This window comes from Camelina sativa, chromosome 3 (assembly GCF_030686135.1).
Source record: "Camelina sativa cultivar CO46 ecotype springtype chromosome 3, ASM3068613v1".
NCBI lineage: Eukaryota > Viridiplantae > Streptophyta > Magnoliopsida > Brassicales > Brassicaceae > Camelina > Camelina sativa.
Window position 1 is genome coordinate 233,976 of NC_141882.1, and position 25,463 is coordinate 259,438.

Consider the following 25,463-nt stretch of genomic DNA (forward strand, 5'->3'; position numbering starts at 1 on the left):
GAAACCACCTTGCAATTTTCTTGCAAAGGGATAGAAAAAGAGATAGATACTCTTAGTTATATACCTTGAGAAGTCCCTCTCTCCTCGCACTATATATATACTCTCATTGCATTACTAATAGCGATTTCCATTCTCACACACCTTCCTTTCTTCATAAGAACTAAGAAGCAAAGAAACAAACAAACAAACCCTATATAGTATATATTATATAGGATAAGAAAGAAACCATGGGAGACGATATTTATGTTGCGGTGAATCAAGATGTTCGAGAAAGTAAATCAACTTTGTCATGGGCTTTGAAGACTCTTCAAGTCAACAAGATTTTCCTTCTTCACGTTCATCTTCCATTTTCCTTGACCACTTCTTGTAAGTATTTTTTGTTACGTTCTCTCTACGTTAGGTTTTGCAGTTAAGTCACACATCATGAATTTTACTCTGTTTTAAAAATGGTCTTTTTGTTTGTGTATTTTTCAGCAAGTGGTCTTACACAAGGGGAGATCGATGCAATCCAAGATTCAGAACTCAAGACTTCATACCGTAGCCTTTACAAGTACCGTGATATCTGCATAAAAAATAGGGTGAGTTCTCTTTTTTCGATTCTGATATACTCGTGTAGCGATGACAGTGTTAATCCAAGCAGAAAAAAATCAACACAAGAGATGAGGCAGCATGACTAATCTATGTATCGTCAATAGGTTTTATTTGTTTAGATATAGCTTAAGAGAATTCTACATTGATGCAGGTTAAGGAAGAAGATGTGGATATATCAGTGATCTCAAGATATGATGTGGGTGAAGGCATTGTGGAACTCATCTATGAAAACAATATCAAGAAGCTCGTTATGGGAGCAGCAGCTGATCCTCACTACTCCAGGCAAGGATAGCTCGGAAACCAATCAATAACTCAAGAGATCCAGAACATCAATTTTTTGTTTTTTTTTTAAAAGGAAAAGATTTTTCTACTGAATCAGACAGACCATGTAATGGAAACTAGAAAGAACAGTGGGTAAAGAAAACACGCTAACCTCGTCTTTGATGATGCAGGGGAATGGGTATCACATCAAGAAAAGCAGAGTATGTGCTTCAACATGCACCTCAGAGCTGTAACATGTGGTTCATCTGCAAGGGGAAACTCATCGAGACAAGGTAAGCTTGAGGAATACACTTGTGTGCGTTGTTTTATATTATGAAGTGTAGAGTTTTAACATAAGAGTTTTTATGTGTAAAATAGAGAAGGAAGTTTCGACCTTGGGAATCCATCAGAATCATTCTCAGAATTCTCAACTTCAGGGGAGAAACCAAGCAAAGGAAGAAGAAGGGATGAAGATGAAACCGAGTCACCTAAAGAACAACAACCAGTAAGTAGAAAGAATGAATAAAGCCTAAATAAAACATCTTTTTTAGTGTCAAGAAGGAGAATTGACAATCATGTGAAACAGGGTTGGATACCAGGAAACGAGGAAGCAGCAAAGAAAGTAAGGATAAGGAAGGAACCTGTGAATGTGAAGTCAAAAAGCAATGGGAGTGAAGCAGACTCATCATCAAGTCCATGTCTTCCTCCACATGAGTATATGTGTCCTATAACGTTGGTTAGGATTCGAACCCTGCAGCGTTGGAACTATATATATATATATATATATATATATATATATATATATTCCACAATAAGCTTTGTTAACTAAACGCATATTCGATTTTTTTTTGGGGGGTCAAATGTGATGTAGGAGATAATGGGAGATCCGCATGTGGCAGCTGATGGATTCACATACGAGGCAGAGACATTCAGAGAGTATCTAAGGACAACAGGAGGGAAAAAGAAGTCGCCAAAGACAGGCGAGCCACTTGAGAATCACAAACTCATTCCAAATCACACTCTTCGTATAGTCATTAGGGAGTGGCTGGAGAAGCACCCTAATTATAGTCGTGATTAAAAACCATTATCTTTATCTATATCAGAAATTTAACAAGTCGAGATTATGTTGTTTGTGAAACTGAAAATAATCTTTAATCTTAATCTTAGTGTATATGTTGTTACATTCATGGAGTCTCTAAAATAACGATTCTCTATGCATCAAATCTATGTATTTCTTTTTGTTTTTTTTTTTAACTACTAAAGACAATTTCGTCCGCCTTATAAGGAAAAACACAATAAAACACAACCGATAACGCAAGCAAAATTGGACAGTAGCTATAGAGATTGTTACCTTGAACTGGAAGTAGCGACATTAAAGCTTAAGCCAGCCAGATGATGATCGTATATACTATAGGGCATTAATTGTTGAAATTAAAATTCGTCTTAGGATCCGTGAAGAGGGGCGATTCGAGAGAGAGATTATCAAACAGTTTTTTTTGACTGAGGAGAGTCAGACTATGAGAGCGAGCGAATAGCGAAAAGAAAACTGATCAGCATTATCCGCGCGAGAGAAATCCCCGCGATTGAACTAACTTACCCCAATCTATCTATAGGCTTATGTGGGCCTTCATATGGGGCCGTTTATTCATTCAGCAAGCACACTACATAAATTGACCCCGAGGCGAAGAAGAAGAAGATCTGACCGTGTTCACTCTAAAAGCTCCGTGACGTGTAGTAACCTGAATCGTCGTTAACTCCACGATTATCACCAAACATTAAACAAATTTTGTTTTTTTTCTTTTTCTTTCTGCTTTTTCCATTGTTCTCGACTTCTTCTTCGTCAGGCTAATCTAATTTTTAACTGGTCGTCGCCTCGTCGGTCATAAAGTTTGGATTTATAAACAGAGGTAACAAATCATATTTCTCACTAGTAGCAAGCCAAAGCTCTCTACACATTTCTCCTTTTTTTTTTTTTTTTTTTCTTTTTCTAATTTTCTCCTTTACTTCGTCAAACCTTTCCTCGTCACTAACCCTAAATTTATCTTGCCTTCGATTTCGGATTCTTATCTTATAAAGATATTGATATATTTCAATCTTCTCTGAGTTGACATCTATAATTAATACTATAATCGAGAATGTCTTTTATGATTTTATCCTTTTAATTTATTTCTTAAAAAATAATTGTTGGAAATTTGTCTCTTTATGGTAAGAAATGGTCTTGCCTTGCGAATGTAGTAGTACTAGTTAGTGTAGACAATACATCTAAAGAGATAGTCACGGATACTAGCTTTAAAAGTTGCATTTAAATATTGTGTGATTTTGTGAGAGCAATGGCTCGCTCTGATGTTAATCTCTTTGACTCTTTAGATCTTATCTTTCTTTCTCTCATAAACAAATACATTACTACGAAATATGCTAAGTCTAATTTACTAATAAGAAAATGGTCGGAAACATCTTCGTAATTAGTTGGTAAATGGGAGGACCAATACATATACACACTCATGATGTCTCTGTAATATTTATAAATAACAAAAAGATAGTTTTCGTTTGTTTGTATTATCCTCTTTGTTTTGGAAAAGATAGAATTTGTCCTCTGCCTGCGTAATCAAATCAATCAATGTAGAGAAAATTAAAGTTTGAGAGAGAGAATCAACCATGGCAAAGGCTTTGAATGACGATCCCGTTTATGTTGCAGTCAGCCAAGACGTTGTTGAAAGTAGATCCACTTTGCTATGGGCTTTGAGGACTCTCCGTGTCAAGAAGCTCCACCTTCATCACGTTCACCAGCTGATTTCCATGACCCCTTCATGTATACCTCCTCCTATGTTCAATTCTCCTTTTTCTATTATCATTTCGTGCCAAGAAATTTTGGTTAGTACTCGAACATGTCATATTATTTGTTATTATATTCCTCTGGTTTGGTTACACTACTTATCAAGCATCTGATGATTATGTGTTGATCAAATGATGCAACAGCGGATTCAAATTCGTGTTTCCTTATCATTCTTCTGTTTCTTTTCTTTTTTTTTCATTTGGTGACTCAAAAGATTCTTATGTTTCTTAACATTCGTGTTCATAGGAAGTAAGGTTTCGGATATAAAACGGTTGCAGATTTGTATTTGTGTTTTATGTGTTTGCGATGATTATATACAACAAAGCCACTCGATGATTTTCCTGGTTATTGAGGAAGATCAATCTTACGTTCTTGAATGAACTTATACATGCTATGTGAGTTTTCCTTCTTTTCTTTTCCTAATCTTGTTTCTTCTTTTGTTTCGTTGTTTGTGCATTCCAGCAACTGGGCTTGAACAAAGTGAGATCGATGCAATCCAGGAGTCGGAACAAGCAAGTATAAGTGAGAGCCTTCTCAAGTACCATGATATCTGCATAGATGAAGGAGTGAGTGCTCCCAACTGATTAATACAGTAGCCTGTCACTATAAGGAAACAAGTTGAATCTGAATACATATTCGCGTGGTTCATTCATTTTTCTTACAACAACAATTTCCATTAGAATCTATAAGAGTTGAGAGGAAGTTTACAATGTATTCATCTGGAATATTATAGAATTGTCTAAATATTGCAGGTTATTGAACAAGATGTGGATATGTCATATCTTTCAGCAAATAATGTGGGGGAATGGATTGTGGAACTTATCTGTCAAAACAATATCAAAAAGCTTATCCTGGGAGCAACTGCTGATTCCCATTACTCCGAGTACGTATATCTTCAGAATTGTTCTGCGTCTCCAGAACAACGCAGTGTGAATAATACGTAGATGTTTACTCTAATTACGTATCTTTCTTTGATGATGCAGGGGCATGGCTCATATCACATCTACAATAGCTGAGTATGTGATTCGACACGCACCTGATTGCTGTAAAATATGGCTCGTATGTAATGGCAACAACATCCAAACGAGGTGAGATTGAGGATTTTACTTCTACATGTTTTGAAATAAATTGTAAGGTTTATTGAATTTTTCCTTTGTTTATTAGGGAGGGACGGTTTGAACTTGCGGGTTCATCATACTCCTACTCTGAATCCTCAAGCAGCCTTCATAGCCTTGATTCTGCTCTGATACCATATGAGGCAGCAGGAAGAGCTGAACGTGTCAGTGAGCCACATCCCCTATCGTCATCTGAAGAACGATCAGTACGTAAATCCCACTCTTTGGTCAGCATATAGCATTTTATGAGTTTGCAAATTGCGTAAAACCTCTTGAAAGCATTGGAGAAGATATAAAGAAATGGAATTGTGAGAACTGAAAAATTCTAGGATCCAACACGTCTCCTTGTTAGCTCAAGTTTGTATATTTCCTGCGCCACGTGTCTTAACCCCGAGTTTAATTTCAAGTTTATCATGCTAGATTCTTGTGCTGGTGTTTTATATCTTCCAGTGTAGGCGATTCTCAATTGTTCAATTGTATTGGTTCTTTTAAACAGGCTAGTGGGGTTGAGACGATGTACTACGAGGAGCAGAGACGGAGATTAGAAATTGAGGAACTAAAGAGAGAAAAGGAGCAACGCGATAAGATGAGGTGTGAAAGGGAGGAAACTCTCTCAAGTTCCTTTGGTGTCACTCAGAAACTGTACAGTGAAGAAGTAATTCGCAGGAGAGAAGCGGAGGTGGAACTAAACAGAGCGAAAGCAGAAATTGAAGATATGAAAAGGGTCCAAAAGGAACACGAAGAACAGCATTATACTGATTGTCGTCTGTTAGAATTGATCCAGAAAGAGCGAGACGAAGCTATAAAAACATGTGAAGAGCTTTTGATACATCTAAACCTGGATAAGGCCATCTCATCATCACATTCACTATCATCCCCGTTGCAGTGGTCTCTTTCCGACGAGCCTCCCCAATGTTTCCTATGTCCCATTTCAAAGGTCAGTACTCAAACCCTCCATGGCTCCATCTAGAAAGCATATCCGTTATTCAGATATTGACTTGGCTTCTGCCCAATATCTCAAAATATTAGTGTTCTAAGCTTACTCTTACACTAAACCATACATGTTGTTTAAAACTAGTCTTCCATTTAATAATTGCTGGTTTGCTGTCTAGTGTTTATTCATTGCCATTGCTCGTTTATGTAGGAGATTATGCATAATCCTCATGTTGCAGCCGATGGTCACACCTATGAAGCAGAGGAATTCAAAAGGTGGCTCCGTCACGGAGGTGAAAAATCACCGATGACAAACCTTCTGCTCGAGAATGACAATCTCACCCCGAATCTTGTTCTTCGTTCAGCCATTAGAGACTGGTTGCAACGGCACCCATATTTCTATGATTCGTCTTAGGATATATATGATGCTGATTGTGTTGTGTGATTCATTGAATGTGTTATGAAAAATTTGATAAAAATTCCTTTATTCAGTGGGAAAAATCTTGTAGTGCCGTTTCTTGTTTTAGTATTTTTATGCACTGACTTCTGTTTTGATTGCCACCCGTTGACTTTACTGTGTCCACTTTACAAAACCTGAAACGGTCAACAAAAAGAACATTGAGGGTCACCACTAACCACTGTTGGTTTCTTTCTGTTAGATTCTTCTTTGTTTCTCTGTTTTCATTTTCTTAGAGGAAACAAAGATAGAATACAAAGACGAAAGAAAGGACATCATCAATGGCGGAACTCATGGCCATGGGCAGTGATGTTGTTCATGTTGCAGTGAAGAATGATGTGAGGGAGAGCAGATCAACTCTGCTTTGGGCTTTAAAAAACTTTGGCGCCAAGAAAGTCTGCATTCTCCATGTTTATCAGCCAAAAACTGCTTCTCCTGCTGGTAATCGTCATTATTTGAAGCCTCAATAGACTAAAGATTGATTGCCGATTGTTAATGTTTGTTTAAAGGCTAGAAAAATGATTCAGATGATTTGTGTTGCTTTTGATATGTTAGCTCGCAAACTTGAAGAATTGGAGGCTATCATGTACGAGACATTACATGATTATTTTGATCTTTGTCAACAAGAAGGGGTATTGATCTGTTGCACTCTTATATTGTTAAATTATGTTAGTTCTTGCTTTGAGATGGATGGTTGTGCTTCCCCTGTTTCTTGATTTCTATTTAGGATGATTGTTATGCAAAAATTGATACCCGATGTTGGATTCATTATGATCGCAGGTGAATGAGGACGATATTTACATATCATGTATAGAGATGAACGATGTGAAGCAAGGGATATTAGAACTCATCCATGAGAGCAAAATCAAGAAGCTCGTCATGGGAGCTGCATCAGATCATCATTATACAGAGTACGTTTAGGAAATCTGCGAAAACTTTAAATCTCACCAAAACGTTCGCTCGTATTGACTTGCTGAAAATGGCAGGAAGATGTTCGAACTCAAATCCAGAAAAGCAAAGTATGTCTACCAACACGCGCCTAGCTCATGCGAGGTTATGTTTATGTGTGATGGACATCTCATCTACACAAAGTGAGAGTTTTGAAAACTCTCTTTACTAATATGTTCTTGTGGCTTGTCTTTGAGGAACTTACCTGATTGTCTCTATATATTAAATACTCAGGGAAGCCAATCTTGAAGACCATGTGGATGAAACAGAAGCCGAAGCTGGACAATTGAAACCGAAACGTTATTCCTCTGCTTCACCGAAATGCTCTGCAGAATTGGTCTCTGCAATTGTAGCTTACATTGACACAAGGAGAGACAGAGACATGTTAGAGTCAACTGCATCAGAAGATCAATCTGTACGGTCTATACACTGTTGGTATTGTTAATTCAGATATATAAACAAATGACCTATGCAAAAGACGTAAACCCAATATATCTTGTGTTTTTTCTGTGTCTATCACTAAGTGACTGAAAGCTCCATGTTATGTTGCAGGAAAGCGACAGGAATGATCAACTGTATAGACAGCTTAAGCAAGCACTTATGGAAGTTGAGGAATCGAAAAGAGAAGCGTACGAAGAATGTGTCAGGCGGTTTAAAGCTGAAAATACTGCAGTTGAGGCCATTCGAAGTGTAAAAATCCTTGCACAAATCCATAATCTCAGACATTGAAAATGTTTTTTTGCTTAGACTTGCTTACCTTTACTTTATAGGCAAGAGAGTACGAGGCCATGTACAATGAAGAGGTGAGGCTACGGAAAGAAAGTAAAGACGCCTTAGCAAAACAGAGGAAAATGGTGGAGAAGACTAAGCAAGAGAGGGACGATGCACTTATCATCATTCTGAATGGAAGGAAGCTATACAATGAGGAACTGAGACGCAGAGTTGAAGCTGAAGATATGTTGGGAAAAGAGAAAGAAGAACACGAGAAAACTAAGAAGGAGATTGAAGAAGTGCGAGTCATTGTTCAGGACGGTACTGTCAGAAACAGAATTGAATGTTTTCTTTCAGACAATTAGAGATTTTCGCTGAATGTTTTTACAAATTAGGTATGCAGCTGTACAATGAGCAGCTGAGACAGAGGAAAGAGATGGAGGAATCTATAAAGAGACAAGAGGAAGAGCTCGAGAAGATAAAGAAGGAGAAGGAAGAAGCGTGCTTGATAAGCAAGAACTTGATGCAGCTATATGAAGACGAGGTGATCGATCTTAGATTTAATTTTTAGGATCTAGACGTTAATTAATCATCATATTAAAAAAGTGTTTTTGACAGGTGAGGCAGAGGAAAGAAACAGAGGAGATGGGAAAGAGAAGAAGAGAGGAGGTAGAGAAAGTGAAGAAGGAGAAGGAAGAAGCTTGCTCTGTAGGACAAAACTTCATGAGGTTATATGAAGAAGAAGCAAGACGTAGAAAAGGAACAGAGGAAGAACTCAGCAAGGTCGCGGCTGAGAAAGACGCAGCCAGCTCAGTCTGCTCGGAGATTCTATTGCTTCTTCAGAGTTACACGCGTCGCCATGGAATTCCTTGTGGATTCTCTGTTGAGGAATCCGTTACACGCCAGCCTCCCGCATATTTCATCTGTCCTATCTCACAGGTACGTCGACCAGGACCCATGTAGTTCATTGTTCATACTGGAGCATTTTAACAGAAACTGAATCCCAGACAAACGGATAGCCCTGAAAAGCCCAACATGTCTGTTATTTCTGTTATCATCTGCATTATTGCTCTTCAATATGTGTAGAACTGATCTAAGTATACACTTGGCTGGGTTTGGTTTAATCTCTGATAGATTTTTAGACAATTTTGAGTTTGATTTTATGTGTGGAAGCTAATGCTCCTCGTTTTGGTTTGTTACAGGAAGTAATGCGAGAGCCTCGTGTTGCGGCCGATGGCTTCACCTATGAAGATGAATCCTTGAGAGAATGGCTAGACAATGGTCATGAGACATCACCAATGACGAACCTTAGGCTTGCCCACAACAACCTAGTCCCTAACCACGCCCTTCGTTCCGCCATTCAAGAGTGGCTCCAACGAAACTCTTGAGAATTGAATCTCTGCTTTGTGTTTTTGAATCTCGAGTAATATTGTTTTTGTCTACTAAAAAAAAATTATCGTCATTTGCTGTGAGTGGAGTGGGAAGTTCATACATCATAACTGTCTGTTTTATTTAGGTGCAAAACCCATTCATAAAATGCTTGCTGTTTTGCTCTGTCTCGAGAAACCTGTCTGCCGTCAACACTTTTGGAAAACGCCCTGTAGTGTTATTTTTGGGCGTTGTCTTAATTAACACACGTCCCTTTCTACGGGCCTGTGCTACCAAAGATGGCCCAACAAAGGGCCCACGAGTTTTGCGCACGTGATAATCAGAGCAAAAGCGCGACGCGTGGACAAAATGACCAAAAGGGGATACTTTTCATCGTGGGAGACTATGATTGGTCAAGACAGTTTGATCATAGTATGAGGTCGACCACATTAGATTCTGAGAGATTATCTAATGGTTTTTTTACTACTGTAACATGCCGTCTTGTCGGTACGGTTCATACGGATTCAATTTTTAAAAGTTTAATAACTCAAAATAATTACAATTAAATTAATTTTAAATTAGGGGTAGCCGGTGATCGGTCGATTTGAAGTACAAATCGCATGCATGTTCCACGCGCAGGTTGTCTATAGATGTTCCACGCACATGCCAGTTTACTGTGCAGATGCATTATTTTGATAACCGGTATTTTTATTTTGGTTAATGTAACGATGTTAATCAAATTAGACCCACTTTTTTTATATAATGTATATTAACATTATTGTCAACCTGAAATCATCGGCAATCATAACATATATCAACATGGCATCATCAAATACTTTTTAATAGTTTGATGGCATATATATATATATATATATATATGTATGAGACCTACTGCAACCGTCCCATATATGTCTATAAAATTTTATTATCTGAAAATTTGTCTTGTGTGTGAGATAGGTATCACATATATAGTCAGTTCTTCACTAACTGACAATAAGTGAATTATATATATTTAATCAAAAAAAATCATAGAACGCTGGAAAAAATAAAGTGTTAAGACAAAATTTTCACAAAAAAAAAAAAGAAAAGAAAAAAGGTGATAAGTACGATAAGGGGTTGATGTTAGTTTTGTGTCATTTGCATTAATTACTCCACATGTTTTTGTTCGGCACGCTAGTTCCGTTCTAATAATCACTATCAGCAGATAACACTTGTTGATTTTTTAAACACTAAAAGAAAGAAAAATAAAAATCGTACGGACAGAGTTCGACCCATTGCTAAATACAAAATAATATATAATATTATAATAAAGGTACCCAAAATAATAAAAATCCATAAACATACCAATACATTAAACACGCGTCCCACGCGCCAAAGGACGAGAGAGTCGCACCCCAAAAAAAAAGTCAAAACCAGCGTTTTAAGCTTTACTTGTGTCTAAAACGACACCCACCTTTTCACATCTCTCTCTCTCTCTCTCTCCCACGAGAGTTTATTTTTCCCTCTCTCTCTCTCTCTCTCTCTCTCTCTCTCATCTCTCTTTCTCTTGTTCCTTGTACCTTCCTCCATTTTTTTTATTTTCTCTATCTATCTTTTTCCTCTCTAAATCTTTTTTTTTTTATCTTCTTCTTTTACTTCTCTTCTTCGTCTTCATCTTCATCTTCAGCTTCTTCCTCCTTTTACGATTCTGTGTAGCCAATTATGATCTTATGGAAAACTCTGAGCTGTTTCTCGTTTGTTTTCGGGTTGTTGCTGTACAGTGCTAGTTTGGTTTCTGCTGGAGATATAGTTCACCACGACGATTCCCTCCCGCAGAGACCTGGTTGCAACAACAATTTCGTACTGGTAAAAGAGGATCATTCCATTCACTTCACTTTGATCTGTCCCCTTTGAACTTATCTATCTATCTATCTCTTGGTGACTTTCTTGTATTTCGAATTACTTTAGGTTTTTTTTTTGTATTGTTAATGAAATTTTTTAAGTCTCTGTGTCGATTGCTTTCATTCTTTATGTAATCTCGGTGTCCTCCTGTTCCTATATCTGTTATTGCCAGCTGCATACAGTGAAATTTTGGGGGAGTTTTACAGACGCTTTCTTTAGAGTCAACTTTTGGATTTGAGATTTGATGTCATTCAGAAGTCAGAACACCGAGAGTAACTCTATACCCATGAGAGCTTTACCTTAACCATTGTTTTTTTTTAGTCTTAACCAATGTTGCAAGCTTCTTGCTAAAGATATCTTTCGGTGTGTCAAGAAATTTGGATATAGATCTAGAACTCTTTACCTTTTTGCATTTTAGCCTATGGAGCCTTCCTACTTAACTCCAACGCAATTTCCATGGACAGGTGAAAGTCCCAACTCGAGTGAATGGGACGGAATACATGGAGTATGTTGGTGTAGGTGCTAGGTTTGGCCCAACCTTGGAATCTAAGGAGAAACATGCTACCCTCATCAAACTTGCTATTGCTGACCCTCCTGATTGCTGCAGCACCCCCAAAAATAAGGTTGCCATTTTTTTTTATTTACTTTTCGTCTTGTCATTATGTACTACTCGTCTTTCTTCTTGTTTCACCTGTGTGTGTAATTCCAGTTTCATTTTCTTTTCGTAGCTTACAGGAGAGGTCATTCTTGTTCACCGTGGTAAATGCAGTTTTACCACCAAAACTAAGATAGCTGAAGCAGCTGGTGCCTCGGCCATCCTTATTATAAATAACAGTACAGGTAACTTCACTCAAGCCTTTTGTCTGTTAAAAATTATTCCTATTCTTGTAGTTTTACTTTTACACACATAGGGTGTGAACAGGTGATAGTATTTATTTCCCAAACAAACAAAATTCTAGTTATCTTCTTGACTTTGGCAAGGTTGATTGTTGTTTTGCAGATCTTTTCAAGATGGTCTGCGAGAAGGGCGAAAATGTTTTAGATATAACTATTCCTGTTGTTATGTTACCTGTTGATGCTGGTAGAAGTCTGGAGAACATAGTCCAAAGTAACAACACAGGTAATTCTTTGTATTAATCTAATTGTAGTTCAGCAGAGGTTTCATCTTGTATTTTGGCATCTCTCTGCTCTCTCTTTTTCTGTATGTTGGTGTTGACTATATTTGTTCAGTTACTCTGCAGCTCTACTCGCCGAAACGTCCAGCAGTTGATGTGGCTGAAGTCTTTCTATGGCTTATGGCTGTAGGTACCATTTTATGTGCTTCTTATTGGTCTGCCTGGACCGTCAGGGAAGAAGCTATTGAGCAAGACAAGCTGTTAAAGGTGCTTGCTGGCTCAGAATTTCGTACAACTGTATATTGTGGACATCCATCATGTTCGAACCTTTGACAGCCAAAGAAAAGTGCCCTCAAGTCATTTGTTATTGATCTTAAACTGCAGGACGGATCAGATGAACTTTTGCAGTTATCAACCACCAGCTCTAGAGGTGTTGTTGAGGTCACCGTGATATCAGCAATCTTGTTTGTAGTGGTGGCTTCTTGTTTCCTGATCATGCTCTACAAGCTTATGTCATTCTGGTTTATAGAGGTGTTGGTGGTACTATTTTGCATAGGTGGCGTAGAGGTCAGAACGTTTATCTCGTGACCAATTGAAATCATAGAAATACCTAACTAAATCATCCTGTTACTGATATTGAAAGTTTCGTTGGTACTAATAGGGGCTGCAAACCTGTTTGGTCGCTTTACTCTCATGGTATGTTTATTCTTCTTCTCGTTAACATTTCGCCGTCAGGAGCATGTTTTCACCTCCTTTTGCTTTGAAAAGAGCAGGAAATATTAAGATGTACGACATCCCCTAATGAGTTGAATACTATAAGAAACACTCCTAACCGCAAATAGTGGTTCATTATTTATTCTCGTGGGTTGATCTCTTTTCAAACTTCCTACGTTCTGCATTGTCTGGATTTTAGGGCTTGTTTTGCCATGTAATAAAGAATCAGAGAGAAACCATGAATTGTTTTTTTAGTTGACTATGAAATGATAGGACTATTCACTTGAATATTTGTTCTTTAACTCTGCAATGTTTGTAGAAAAAGTTTCATATGTGCATGCTTCTTCACTCTTTAGAAGTTAAAAAAGAAAAAAAGATATCTGATACTGACGTTGAAAATACTATAGTTTCAGATGTTTCCGCCGCTTTGGAGAATCATATGTCAAAGTTCCTTTCCTGGGCGCTGTCTCATACTTGACACTGGCTGTTTGTCCCTTTTGCATAACATTTGCTGTAATTTGGGCAGTAAAACGACAATACTCTTTTGCTTGGATAGGGCAAGATATACTTGTAAGCACGACAATACTCTTTGTGTTTGAATCCATGTTTTTCTATGCCACCTACTGTTTAAATTCCATACAAGACTACCATACACATACCCTAGTCTAACAGATAACAGAAGGTAACAGCTTAATTGTGCTTGTTTTGCTGACAGGGAATCTCACTGATAATCACAGTTCTTCAAATTGTCCGCGTACCAAATCTTAAGGTAATAGCCATTTCCTAGTGACGGCACCAAATCTCACATGTTGACAACACCTGTAGCCATCTAGTACCAGCTTTGTGTTTGAACATCACTTTTCCAGTGTGTAAATTATGACTATGTGCTTACGAAGTTGGCACCTAATAATTAAGCTTTAAAATGTTGAAAATTCAACAATCTGAAACACTGAATTGAAGACTGAAAACTTGCTTGCTGCCGGTAGATGGACACAATCCTTCCTGCCAATGTATAGAAAGAACAATCTTTAATAACAGCATTAGTTATGATGACTCATTGAACTTTAATGTTAACAGGTTGGGTTTGTTCTTCTCAGCTGTGCCTTCATGTATGACATCTTCTGGGTTTTTGTTTCGAAATGGTGGTTCCGTGAAAGCGTGATGATTGTGGTAAGTTCCTCTTGCATTTTCCTTTTTTGCTTTAGAAAACCATTTTCATTCATACTTTTCTGTCTGCTCCACACTGATATTTTCGAGAACGTCCTTTCCCATTTTCCCACCTATAGGTAGCCCGTGGTGACAGAAGCGGAGAGGATGGAATCCCTATGCTACTAAAGATCCCACGTATGTTTGATCCCTGGGGTGGCTACAGCATCATTGGATTTGGTGATATAATATTACCAGGACTGCTTGTAACTTTTGCACTGAGGTTTGTACTATTACAATTCCCTTGCGCTCTTTCGTCTTATTACTATATTAAGATCTCAACTGAACTGTATCATTAGACGCATACAATAGCTTGAAATGATTCGCAAATGCGGATATCGATGTATATCAGGACAACAAACCAACAGAGGTGCTTAGGAAAAAACATCAAAATGCGATATGGGTTTATCAGAAACATGATTGGGGTCTTGCTTGATATACCTCTATATCCGCATTTGTGCATCATTTCAGACAGATATTTAATGAAAAAATATCACCTAACATTCTGGTTCAGTTTAACGTTCATGTAATGTTTTTTGCCCGTTTAATACTTTAATGTGGTTTTGCGTTTTTTTTTGAAGAACTTGTAGATAGAAATATCATGAATATGCTCAAGAGTTGCTATTGTTGCACCATAAGTAGGGTATGGGCCTCATGACATAATGCATTACAAAGTCTAGTAAATAGGTGAGTGTGAATGAATCAAATGCACTCAAAGAGATCAGGGCAAGAGTGCAATAGGTAGACACGTGGAGACAAGATCTTGTTTAGAATAATAATAGATACTGTAGGGATGTGTTTTTAGTTGATCTGATCCAGTCACATCCCTACAGTATCCCTACGGTCTAATGTCAAATCTGATTAAACCGTGCTCCATTCTGCAGATACGACTGGTTGGCGAACAAGAGGCTTAAGTCAGGGTATTTCCTTGGGACAATGTCTGCTTATGGTCTAGGTATGGTATCCCTTCAATAGGGAAGAGACGAAGAAGAAAATCCAGAATATGTACTAAAGGGTTTTTCTAATACTATTATTCTTGACAATCATCATAGGTCTTCTCATAACATACATAGCTCTAAACTTGATGGACGGACATGGGCAACCGGCTTTGCTTTACATTGTGCCATTCATACTTGGTAAGCACCCAAAAAACTGAGATGTTTTGGAACCAAAAAAGCAGCTATTTTGAAAAGTGTTTGAAACTAAAAATGGTTGGGGGGAAATATCTGTCAGGAACTTTGTTCGTGTTGGGTCACAAGAGAGGTGAGCTGAAGACGCTATGGACAACAGGGGAACCAGAGAGGCCATGCCCTCACGTTAGGCTGCAACCTCAATTGTCGTCCTAAACAACAACTTATGTATCAGACAGATGAGAACAGATTAAAAGCAGATGGTTTTTTATTGTTAATACACACACCCCTTTGTTAGGTCTATATATATATATATATATATATATATGTCTGTGTACGCTTTCTACACAACTGAGCAACCAGGAGAGCCCATAACATGTGCCTTGAACTCGTTTTAACCTTTCTTTAATTACTTTCATACGGTTTTCTAATAGATAGATTGGGGTTCTTTGATCATATTTTCTTTTTATAAAATATACATATCCAATAGATTATATTATACTGTATTAGTAGTATTTATAAAGTTCTCTAGTCTAGTGGTTAAGTATATTGTTCCCATGTCTTTATTGGTAATGGTGAGTCCCAATTTTAACGTTGACTTTGTTTTTCTGTCAGTTGACTTGAGCATGTGCTTTTTTTGGTCAAGTCCATAAAAGTTAACAACAATCAAAGTTAACCATAATGAATGATTACTTGCATCATTAGTGTATGTAAATAGAGGAATTTTCCTAACACTTGACGAACAAATCAACTTTTTTCTTCCAATACTTTTTCTAGAGATTTACACACTATGTCCATAGGAACTCTACCTTCAATTAATTCAGTTGAGACTATTTTGTAGCTGAGAGTTATTTGGAAGGTGCTAAAAAGTCGGGAGGTGAACACAAGTTTGAGCTCAACTGGGCTCGAGGTCGTCCTGACCATACAATTCACGTAGGCAACCTTGGACCTGAAGTCACTAACCAATTGCTCAGGGATACATTTACAAAGGTTTTTTAAACAGTCTAAGGGGTATATGTTGTGACAGACAGAATAATGTGAACTTGGCCTTGTAATCATGTAGACAAAATCCAAAATACTGAAAAAAAAAAAATTAGAACGTGACTTCAGGTCCAAGGTTTCTTTTTTTTTTGGACACTTTTAAAAGAAAAAGAGTACACTTTTAAAAGTAAAAAGGAGTATCTGCTCTGGTCCGATCATCATACTGAAGGGAGAGTTCAGAGTACTTCTTATACCTAAAACGACCCTTTGAGTGAAGAAGATCTCTCGCTACTCTCAGTAAGATCATCATTCTCGTTCCTTAATCTGTTGTTCTGTGAATCCCTTGGAAACTGGAATCGCCGCCGCTGCTACTTTTTTTTTGTTATTTTTGGTCGGAGAGTAAGTAATAGGGGTTTTCACCGGCTTGATTTGAATTTTTGTATTTTTGAGTTGTGAAATTGCGGAAAGTAACTTTAACTTCTTAAGGTTTGAAAGACGATGCTTGCCTTGGATTAGTCCTCTCTCCAAACTCTTACGATTTGTAGATTAAAATCTGTAACTTTTTTGGAATTGCAATAGACACAATCCATGCATGTTAAGTTTTGATCTTGGTATTCAATTTTTGTCTTGTCTCCACGAATTGTTGTAATACTTTTGTAATATTTATCTTGGTGACAGGCTGAATTAAAAAAGGCAATGGCAGAAGAAGCAGCGGATAAGGCAGCTTTCCTCGGTGGTCTTGTTGTCACATTCAAGGACCAAATCCACACTGATGTTCTTGTTAAGCCTGGTCAGCAAGGCTCACCCATACCTACTCACAAAGCCGTTTCTGTTTTTTTCCCTTTTTTCTCACATCTCTGCACTCAAATTCACACTGAGGTTCCAACTATTGATATACCTTTTGGTTTCGTATTTCTGCCCAAAGCTGCTATTCTAGCTAGTCTCAAGACACTTATACTTAAACACATGCTAAATTTGGTTTAGCAGTCAGATCATCTATTCTCTAATTCCTGGTGGATCTCAGTGTTTGATTGTTGAGAGTTCCTTCATTAGTTTTTGTTTACCATATTTCAAAGTAAGTTTTGTGAAAGCTCATTTGCAGTTTTTTGGGCAATTTGACAAATGTTTTACTATCCATTTACTTGCATTGACTGATTTATGCTTGGATCAAGTAACAACATCCCTTAGATATGTATGTATCTGTTTTCTTCCTGTAGGCGGCAAGATCAAAGGTCTTCAGAAACATGTTAGATTCTGACGAATGCAAAACCTCCTCCGAGGAATCCATCACCCTCCCGGATTTGACTCACGACGAACTCAAATCTCTTCTCGAGTTCCTCTACTGCGGAAACTTAAAAGCTCCATACAATCAATACAGAGCCCTCTATTTGGCTGCCGATAAATACGACATTTCATACCTTCAAGAGGTTTGCAGAAACCATTTCGTTGCATCCCTCAGCTCCAGGAACGTCCTAGACACCTTAGAGCTCGCCAGTATTCCTTGTGATACGCTCTTGAAAGAAGCTGCGATCAATCATATTGTAAAACATATGGAAGAAGTGGTTGTTCCCATGAAATACGAGACATTTGTGCAGAGGAACCCTGATCTAAGCGTGGAGATCACTAGGGCTTATCTCAGAGAGACCAAAGCCAAATCCAAAGATCATGGAGCTTCTTTGCTTGTTCATCGCCCAAGCATGTGGATCCATGAGTGATTTTTCTTACTTTTTTCTTTTCTTGTAAGAGTGAAAAAGTTACTTTGTTTTATGGATTATTATCTCAACGTGTTATATGTGATTCATGTCCCAGCCTTTATAAGTTAGTAAAAGTAAATCGGTTAGATTGGCAGGAAAGAGCAAAAGCATGTATACTGATATTTTATAGTTGCCATAGTAAATGGCTAAATGGATGTAATATCACAATAAGATCCACTGAGGTTTAAAGTAGATCAAATATGAAATTACATTGAAATTTAAAGTTTGTTTACGATATTTTATATCTTTAGCTTTTGGACGGTAAATATAATGTTGGCATTAGGCAACTCTCAATATGTATATATTTTTTCATTTCATTCAAATGAAAAAGAATGGTAATAAATTGGGATTTATAGAGGTGGGCCGTGGTGGTAACCTATATAATTAGGTCTCCTGAATAGGAACAAGTGGCAATTTGCCTCCGTAGATGTCGGGGAGTTGGTTTTCGTCTATGTCTTCAAGCAGAGTTGGAGTGAGTTTCTTGTTCTCCACGAAAACAATCTGTCAGGGAAAAAATCAACAACAGAATAACAAAATAAATCTCTCCCAACCAAAGTCTAAACGGTAAGAGGTTAATTTTGTTACCTTTTTCTTGGTGTTGGCGTCGATAAAGGGGTAAATGACCTTCCATGCAGTCATGAATATGTAAGGGGCATGAACTATATAGAGTTTCCCTAGTCTCTCTGGGTAACAATCCTGGAACCAGAAGGTTTTATTAATTTTCAATTTTGTGAAAATTATTATCTACCTTCCATAGTATATTCATCATTGTCCGAACCTTGAAGGCAATAACGATATTTTGCTAAAATGGTCCCGATTACAATCATGAAATTTCTTTTAAAAAAACAAAGAACAAAAAAAATCCATAAAAGAGTATAAAGTTAAAAGAAAGAGCCGAGTGCGGCCAAAAAGGACCAAAATAACAAAAAAAAGACTTTTAACCAGATCACCTACTCAAAAATAACAAAATGACCTTAAATTACCTAGTAAATAACAAAAAAGACCTTTAATCTGATCACCAACTCAAAAATAACAAAATGACCTTAAATTACCTAGTAAATAACAAAAAGACCTTTAATCTGATCACCAACTCCTAAACCTAGTAAATAACATATCTAAATTTTCTTGGTTAGAAGCCAAATTAATTGTAGTATTCTCTTCTTCTTCTTTTTTTGGAGTTAAGTGGATTATTAGCAATATTTATGATATATGCTAAAAACAATACTTATGCTTGTTTCAAAAAAAATATGATAGGCAAAAGTGGAAGTTATAAAATTGTACCTGCAAAGTGGAAAGAGCAGCAAGGCAGCCGCGGATGTCACAATTAGAATATCCCCATCCTTGTAGATCTCCAACGGTTACGAATTTCTCTTTACCTCTCGGCATTCTAACATGAACATATTAACAAACAAAAAGTGCATCGTTAGCATAAATCCCCTACTAACTTACAACTGACCAATCAATTAATGGATGATGTTTGTATGTTATTCACCTAGCGCATATCTTCTCGAGAGTGTAGACAACAAAACGCTTGAACTCCTCAGGGTTACCTTTGGAAGGGTTGTGTCTGTTCCCAATGGCAACAACGATAGGTCGACCCAACTTGTCATGACCCTGCATACACACCTTCTTGTGCGAGAGATCATTCGCAATCTCAGATTCAGGTATGTGTCCTTTTGGGAGCATGCTTCTCTTCCAAGTCAGGTACTTGAGAAACAGCGTCGAAGCCTTTTCAATGTCGAGGTCACGCGCCCTCAGAAACCGCCTTATCATCAGATCATCCACCTCCTGAGCAAATTCAGACAAGACATATCGTTAAAGAGCGCTATCAAAATCAAAAGACTAGATATCAAAGAGCTAGTTGACTTTTTCTTGACAGGAAATCGAAAAGAGACCTTAGTTGCGGGATCTTGTCGGTCGCAAAGAGCTCTCATGATCCCGACTTTGCTCCTTTCGATCTCATCTTCGATCAACGGACCATTGTTGTCATTCTCAGCTGCTGCTGCTTCTTGTTTGCACTCTTTCTTATCCATTACGTTTCTCCGGTGAACGAGGAGGACCAGATCTTGAAATTGGTGGAGAGAAGAAAGCGGTTGGGATAGAGATCATAAATGAGGGCAAAGATTAAGTATCATTCAATGCAAAGTCGGGCTGCTCTCCCCTTCAATGGCGACACTCACCTACCAACCCTACTCTTCCTTACAATTCCGACTCATCTATTGACTCATCCCAGCTCTTTTGTCGGGACTCTACGGGAGGAAGACGATCTCACGCTCCAGTCATAATGGGCCTATATTAAGGCCCACTTTCTATTGTGTGAGCACACGACACAACCTTAGTAAAGAGACTTGTTTTTATGGTGCTGGACGATTTATAGGCCCCTTTACATAGAGCCCATGGCAGAAGCTTGTCTCCAGTTGTGTGTAGAAAGAATATAAAACAATTACACTAATTGATTTTGCAAACTAATTCGTATCTTTTTCAAATATCTTTCCACATGTAGCAGCAGCAATAAACAGATCTGCTTCGTTGCAAAATATTTTTTTGATTGCATGTACCAACCACGAATACAGCTAACACAAACACACAAATTCAGTAAAAAAAAAAAAATCTAAAAATACATCAACCTAATCAAAAAGTTCATAAGCATTTCTTTTATACGGTCCACGCCTTATATCATGTCATATAAATTAAGGGTTTTGGTCGGGGACGCCCCAATAGAAGATGAAAGCCCAGCACATATTTGCTGCTTCTGTCACGTGTCGTAATCCTGGTTGGGCAGCTGAACGACTTGGTGATGTGTGGTTGCTTTTTCGAGAAAACGGCAACGTCATAGCCATATCACCACTAAAGTCTAAAGGTGTTTTTCTTAATCGTAGCTAGTTCACGTTCGGATTATTTTTGTCTATTAATCATTGTTTAGGTTCGGATAATTTGTTTCCTTTCAGTAGTTAAAAAAATATTATCCACAATAGAGTTATACACATTTTAAGTGATTAAATAGTGATTTGTGTGAAATTTACAAATCATATGTTATTTAATCATGAATTTTAATAATTTTAAAAGTTCTAGAACATTTGAAAGGATTTGTTTAGTTAAAAATACAGAAATCCAAATCTCATGGTTTTAGATAGGATTTGAAAGAATTTTACAGAAAAATCATATGAACTTCCCTAAAATCTATCAAAATTCTAAATTTCCTAATTCCCATCAAATTCTCCAGAATTATGGTTTGAATACACCCCTATATACGATCTCTTGTAAATGATTGTATTGTTTCGGTTAGAAATAATAACATATTAATCCACACACACAAATCGAAATTTGAGAATATTGTTTTTTCAGACATGGAATCCCATCCCGCATTTTACTACTACTACATGAATCATATAATCATGATTACTTGTTCTGAATGGATAACATAAGTCTAGCAAATTTATTTGTTTTGGTTGGTTGAATGGATTGAGAAGAAAAAAGTAAGCAAGTAGGGAAACGAACATGTGATCACAGAAAAAAAAAAAGCAAATATTGAGCTGTTTAATGCCCCGCAAAATTTGAAACTAATCTCCCAATTTATAATAATATACTGTTTGGTTTGCATTCGACTTTAAATAAAAAACCTCAAAATTGACAATCATACTATATTGTCACACTAGTCAAATACTACAACAAGGTAATAATAACCTTTATAAAAATAATATTATAGGCCCGGGCACAATATGCTAGTATGTAACTTTTTCACAATAAAGCAGGTCGCTTTCCACACACTTCTTCTCCTTTTTCTTTTTCTCCAACGGTCGGAAATAGTAATATTTTTTAATTCGTCCGCTAGTCAAAAAGTGAATCTTTTTTTACAGTGTTTCGGCAAAAGAAAAAAAAGAATTACATCATTAAGTTGCACAGTTTTTAACTGTTGAGCCTCGTCCTTTAGGCATGTGCCACCTATAACCAACAGAGACCCTTTTAGCTTTGTTGGCAAAACGTCAAGAGATAAGACAACTCATAGAACCAATCTCCATGATTACTTACTATTTATCGTCTTTAGAATAGGATTTTGATTCATAATTACAATTTACGTACGGTAAGGATCATAATCGTATAGCTCATTATATAAGAAAAAAACACCCATTACCATATTTGTTTATTTGGTAGAGATAACTAATTGTACAGATAAAAATATTCTATGCTAGTTAAAAAAGAAAAACAAAAACTACTGTATTTTGCTAGGAACAAAAAGACAAATTAAGCTGACTATATTTATAATTTTAATTAATACAGAAATAAAGAAGCTCAAACATGGCTATGTATTGAAGCTTCAGAGTGTAATAATACTAGTAGCCAAGAAAATTATTAGCGTGGGTTTGTTACATGATTAAAAAAGAAACCTTCAATCAAGTTTTTAGTATTACAATAGTAGTATTAGTTAGTATTATTAACAAAGATCATCGTTATCCATTATTGATTCCCTCTTCTTTCTCACTATTTTCGAGACGACGTTATTAGGCTTTGCTTTTTTCTCTACTACCTCTCTCTATCTTCTCTATAAAACCACTCTTTCTCCTTGTGAGCCACTCACTATACTCATTGCACAAAGACAAAGAAGCTAACAAACGTTTAACGTTTATAGAGAGAGAGAGAGAGAGATGGAAGGGAAAGAAGAGGATGTTCGAGTGGGAGCGAACAAGTTCCCAGAGAGGCAACCCATAGGGACGTCGGCTCAGACGGACAAAGACTACAAGGAGCCACCTCCAGCGCCACTGTTCGAGCCAGGCGAGCTGAGTTCTTGGTCCTTCTACAGAGCCGGGATAGCCGAGTTCATAGCCACTTTCCTGTTTCTTTACATTACGGTGTTGACAGTGATGGGAGTGAAGAGAGCTCCAAACATGTGTGCCTCTGTTGGGATCCAAGGCATCGCTTGGGCTTTCGGTGGCATGATCTTTGCCCTCGTCTACTGTACCGCTGGAATCTCCGGTAAAAACCCATTCATACCCTTCTTTCTAGTTATCTAATACTACTCAATATAATTGGTCTTCTCTTTTGATGCATGCAATTTAGACCTAGTGGCTAGTAGTAGTAGCTCTGTTTTTCGAATTGAGAGAGTTGTTGATGATTCAAATTTTGTGTGACTATTTCAGGTGGGCACATAAACCCAGCGGTGACGTTCGGTCTGTTCTTAGCTCGTAAACTGTCGTTGACGAGAGCTGTCTTCTACATCGTGATGCAATGTCTCGGAGCCATCTGCGGCGCTGGAGTTGTCAAAGGCTTCCAGCCTAATCCTTACCAGACCTTCGGCGGCGGAGCCAACACCGTCGCTCACGGTTACACCAAGGGATCTGGCCTCGGCGCCGAGATCATCGGAACCTTCGTCCTTGTCTACACCGTCTTCTCCGCCACTGACGCCAAGAGAAGCGCGCGTGACTCCCACGTTCCGGTAACTTTCGAGTTCCTACCCAAAATCTTAATTTGATTGATGTTTTGAGAAAGAAAGATTTGGTAATCTTATTGATTTGGGGTTTGCAGATTTTGGCTCCACTACCAATAGGATTCGCAGTGTTTTTGGTTCACTTGGCGACGATTCCAATCACCGGAACTGGGATCAACCCAGCTAGGAGTCTTGGAGCTGCAATCATCTACAACAAGGACCACTCTTGGGACGACCACGTGAGTGTCTCCCTCACATCCCATTACATAATACAATGCGAACATATTGATCTGTCTTTTTATATTTATTTTGGTTCTTTGTTGGTTGGTTGGGTTTGCAGTGGATCTTCTGGGTTGGACCATTCATTGGAGCAGCTCTTGCAGCTCTTTACCACCAACTTGTCATCAGAGCCATTCCTTTCAAGACCAGAAGCTGATTTTGTTTCTTTTTAAGTTCACTGTTGCTTTCTCTTGGTTTGTACTTTTTGTATCGATTGAGCTTTTGGTAATATTTGAGATCTCTGGTCATATAATGTTGTTTCTTCAAATGGATTTGTCTTTTTCTTCGTTCTCGGTTATTTGAGATGATTTATCTGGTTTAATCGTTAATGGGAAGTACTGTATATGTCTGGTTTAATTTGAGAAATTTTCAAAATTAATTTAAAGCTTTTCTAATTTCTGTTCCGGTTTAAATAAGACCAAGCGTAACATATGGGTTCCGGCTTCTGGGTATCTCGGGTCGTTGGCTTAACCAAGATTAATTTAGCCCATCTACAATTAGCCCATCTGCATTGGTCCTCTTTTGCACTCACCAACATTTTGCTAATGTGCCCTTTTCTGGATGCTACCATCTTTTTTATATCAATCCACTCCAAAGCTTTTCTTAGTTTGGTACGATAGATAGCCAACCAAAGTTGAGAGAAAACATTCTTACTATTTTTATTTTTACGGTCTTTTTGCTAGAAAGAAACTCGTCAACAGTGGATTACCCACTGCCTCACTTTTTTTTTTTGTTAGTTTCTACTTTCTATCTTTAAAGTGTATGTTATGTGATTAAACTATTGTTTTTTTTTTTTTTGACAAAGATTAAACTATTGTTATCTGCTTGGAATTAAAAATCTATATAAACCATAGTAATTGCGTGCATACCGGTATTTCTCAAGCTCGTATGTCTGCGTATAGCAGTAAAATTACGAACCCATAAAAACTGTTACATTTATATATGATGAATGCATGGTACGAACCCATAAAAACTGTTACATTCATATATGATGAATGCATGGTGTTTGTATCGGGGATTACACAGTTTAAACAAATAAGATTTAGTGGGAAAGAGCGAGCAAGTTCTTTATTAATCGGGGAAAACGTGAGATCGTCACTTAAATAAGTCGAATTAGAGCTTGTTAGTTCACAGACGAACTAGTAAGTTTACAATGACGAACTGAAAACAAGAACGAATTATACGAGAGATAATAGCAGTTTTCGATGCAAAGTATTGCTCTGTAGGTATTGTCTGCGGGTCCGGATCCTTTCTCCAATAGATGTCTCGAGCTATTTATAAGCGAATGTAGAGTTAGAGCACTCTAGGGTTTTCTGTGTGAAATCCCGAGATTGTCCTCCGAGGTTGGCCCATTTCCTTCTATCTCTGGTGAGTCTTTGTTGGGCCGAGTTGGCATATGGGGCAAAGCCCATATCCAACAATAGTCCCCCCCTTAGTCCGGCGAGCGAGGTATTTCTGCGATCGGCGGGCGTACTTTGAGTCTTAACATATGCCTGCTCGGCGTTAGGCGTTCCAGACTGCTTCAAGAAGATCTAACTTTTTGTGGTGATGGTTCAAGCGATAGTTTGTGTTGAGCTCGGAGCTCGTTCTGATGTTGTATGCGTTGAGTGTGGTGTTCTAGAGCGCGAAGCTTGTATGAATGTTATGTGTCTTGAGCACGTCTTTGCGGAGCGTGGCGCCTGGCGCGTGGAGCGTTGAGCGTGGATCTCATCTAGATGTTATGCGCCTTGAGCACGTTTTTACAGAGTGTAGTGCTTGATAATG

General features: G+C 37.8%; 7 protein-coding genes and 1 long non-coding RNA gene across 12 annotated transcripts; 6 read left to right on the forward strand and 2 right to left on the reverse strand.

Annotated features, from left to right (window-relative positions):
- The first annotated feature begins 67 nt into the window (after nt 1-67).
- LOC104758732 (U-box domain-containing protein 54) lies at nt 68-2,035 on the forward strand. Its single transcript, XM_010481661.3, has 7 exons — nt 68-366; nt 475-578; nt 743-873; nt 1,044-1,145; nt 1,231-1,357; nt 1,439-1,588; nt 1,724-2,035. Exons 1-7 carry the CDS (start codon nt 228-230, stop codon nt 1,928-1,930), a joined length of 960 nt encoding a protein of 319 aa, XP_010479963.1. The 5' UTR covers nt 68-227; the 3' UTR covers nt 1,931-2,035.
- On the reverse strand, nt 413-2,711 carry LOC109131498 (uncharacterized). Its single transcript, XR_002037131.2, has 5 exons — nt 2,204-2,711; nt 1,494-1,617; nt 1,247-1,340; nt 1,025-1,118; nt 413-562 (listed from the first exon to the last, which is right to left on the reverse strand). It is a non-coding gene; the product is annotated as an uncharacterized LOC109131498 (long non-coding RNA).
- On the forward strand, nt 2,254-6,294 carry LOC104738628 (U-box domain-containing protein 56). Of its 3 annotated transcripts, none has more exons than XM_087507539.1 (8): nt 2,254-2,759; nt 3,548-3,661; nt 4,148-4,251; nt 4,438-4,568; nt 4,669-4,773; nt 4,850-5,006; nt 5,297-5,737; nt 5,945-6,294. In XM_087507539.1, exons 2-8 carry the CDS (start codon nt 3,649-3,651, stop codon nt 6,146-6,148), a joined length of 1,155 nt encoding a protein of 384 aa, XP_087363665.1. In that variant the 5' UTR covers nt 2,254-2,759; nt 3,548-3,648; the 3' UTR covers nt 6,149-6,294. The 3 variants fall into 3 exon arrangements, with proteins under 3 accessions (XP_087363665.1, XP_087363664.1, XP_087363663.1); XM_087507538.1 differs by having other exon boundaries at nt 2,365-2,759; nt 3,548-3,723; XM_087507537.1 differs by lacking the exon at nt 2,254-2,759 and having other exon boundaries at nt 3,379-3,661.
- Nucleotides 6,295-6,332: 38 nt separating this feature from the next.
- LOC104758742 (putative U-box domain-containing protein 55) lies at nt 6,333-9,403 on the forward strand. Of its 2 annotated transcripts, XM_010481672.2 has the most exons (10): nt 6,351-6,631; nt 6,746-6,822; nt 6,971-7,101; nt 7,177-7,281; nt 7,373-7,553; nt 7,691-7,828; nt 7,909-8,170; nt 8,245-8,393; nt 8,468-8,788; nt 9,052-9,403. In XM_010481672.2, exons 1-10 carry the CDS (start codon nt 6,472-6,474, stop codon nt 9,235-9,237), a joined length of 1,710 nt encoding a protein of 569 aa, XP_010479974.2. In that variant the 5' UTR covers nt 6,351-6,471; the 3' UTR covers nt 9,238-9,403. The 2 variants fall into 2 exon arrangements, with proteins under 2 accessions (XP_087363655.1, XP_010479974.2); XM_087507529.1 differs by lacking the exons at nt 8,468-8,788; nt 9,052-9,403 and having other exon boundaries at nt 6,333-6,631; nt 8,253-8,397.
- Nucleotides 9,404-10,656: 1,253 nt separating this feature from the next.
- On the forward strand, nt 10,657-15,719 carry LOC104758774 (signal peptide peptidase-like 4). 2 transcript variants are annotated; one of them, XM_010481720.2, is made up of 14 exons: nt 10,657-11,062; nt 11,563-11,721; nt 11,827-11,938; nt 12,099-12,218; nt 12,329-12,480; nt 12,598-12,780; nt 12,875-12,909; nt 13,335-13,497; nt 13,643-13,696; nt 14,005-14,097; nt 14,214-14,356; nt 15,018-15,088; nt 15,186-15,269; nt 15,367-15,719. In XM_010481720.2, the coding sequence occupies exons 1-14, from the start codon at nt 10,919-10,921 to the stop codon at nt 15,477-15,479; spliced, it is 1,626 nt and encodes a 541-aa protein (XP_010480022.1). In that variant the 5' UTR covers nt 10,657-10,918; the 3' UTR covers nt 15,480-15,719. The 2 variants fall into 2 exon arrangements, with proteins under 2 accessions (XP_010480022.1, XP_087363656.1); XM_087507530.1 differs by having other exon boundaries at nt 10,679-11,062; nt 12,404-12,480.
- Nucleotides 15,720-16,890: 1,171 nt separating this feature from the next.
- LOC147946452 (BTB/POZ domain-containing protein At1g01640) lies at nt 16,891-18,045 on the forward strand. Its single transcript, XM_087507540.1, has 2 exons — nt 16,891-17,075; nt 17,462-18,045. Exons 1-2 carry the CDS (start codon nt 16,941-16,943, stop codon nt 17,957-17,959), a joined length of 633 nt encoding a protein of 210 aa, XP_087363666.1. The 5' UTR covers nt 16,891-16,940; the 3' UTR covers nt 17,960-18,045.
- A 52-nt stretch (nt 18,046-18,097) lies between these two features.
- On the reverse strand, nt 18,098-20,642 carry LOC104758800 (uncharacterized). Its single transcript, XM_010481749.3, has 5 exons — nt 19,894-20,642; nt 19,491-19,786; nt 19,280-19,385; nt 18,584-18,694; nt 18,098-18,499 (listed from the first exon to the last, which is right to left on the reverse strand). Exons 1-5 carry the CDS (start codon nt 20,029-20,031, stop codon nt 18,383-18,385), a joined length of 768 nt encoding a protein of 255 aa, XP_010480051.1. The 5' UTR covers nt 20,032-20,642; the 3' UTR covers nt 18,098-18,382.
- On the forward strand, nt 20,466-24,056 carry LOC104758809 (aquaporin PIP1-3). The gene is made up of 4 exons (XM_010481761.3): nt 20,466-22,969; nt 23,134-23,429; nt 23,519-23,659; nt 23,761-24,056. Exons 1-4 carry the CDS (start codon nt 22,642-22,644, stop codon nt 23,854-23,856), a joined length of 861 nt encoding a protein of 286 aa, XP_010480063.1. The 5' UTR covers nt 20,466-22,641; the 3' UTR covers nt 23,857-24,056.
- Nucleotides 24,057-25,463: the final 1,407 nt, after the last annotated feature.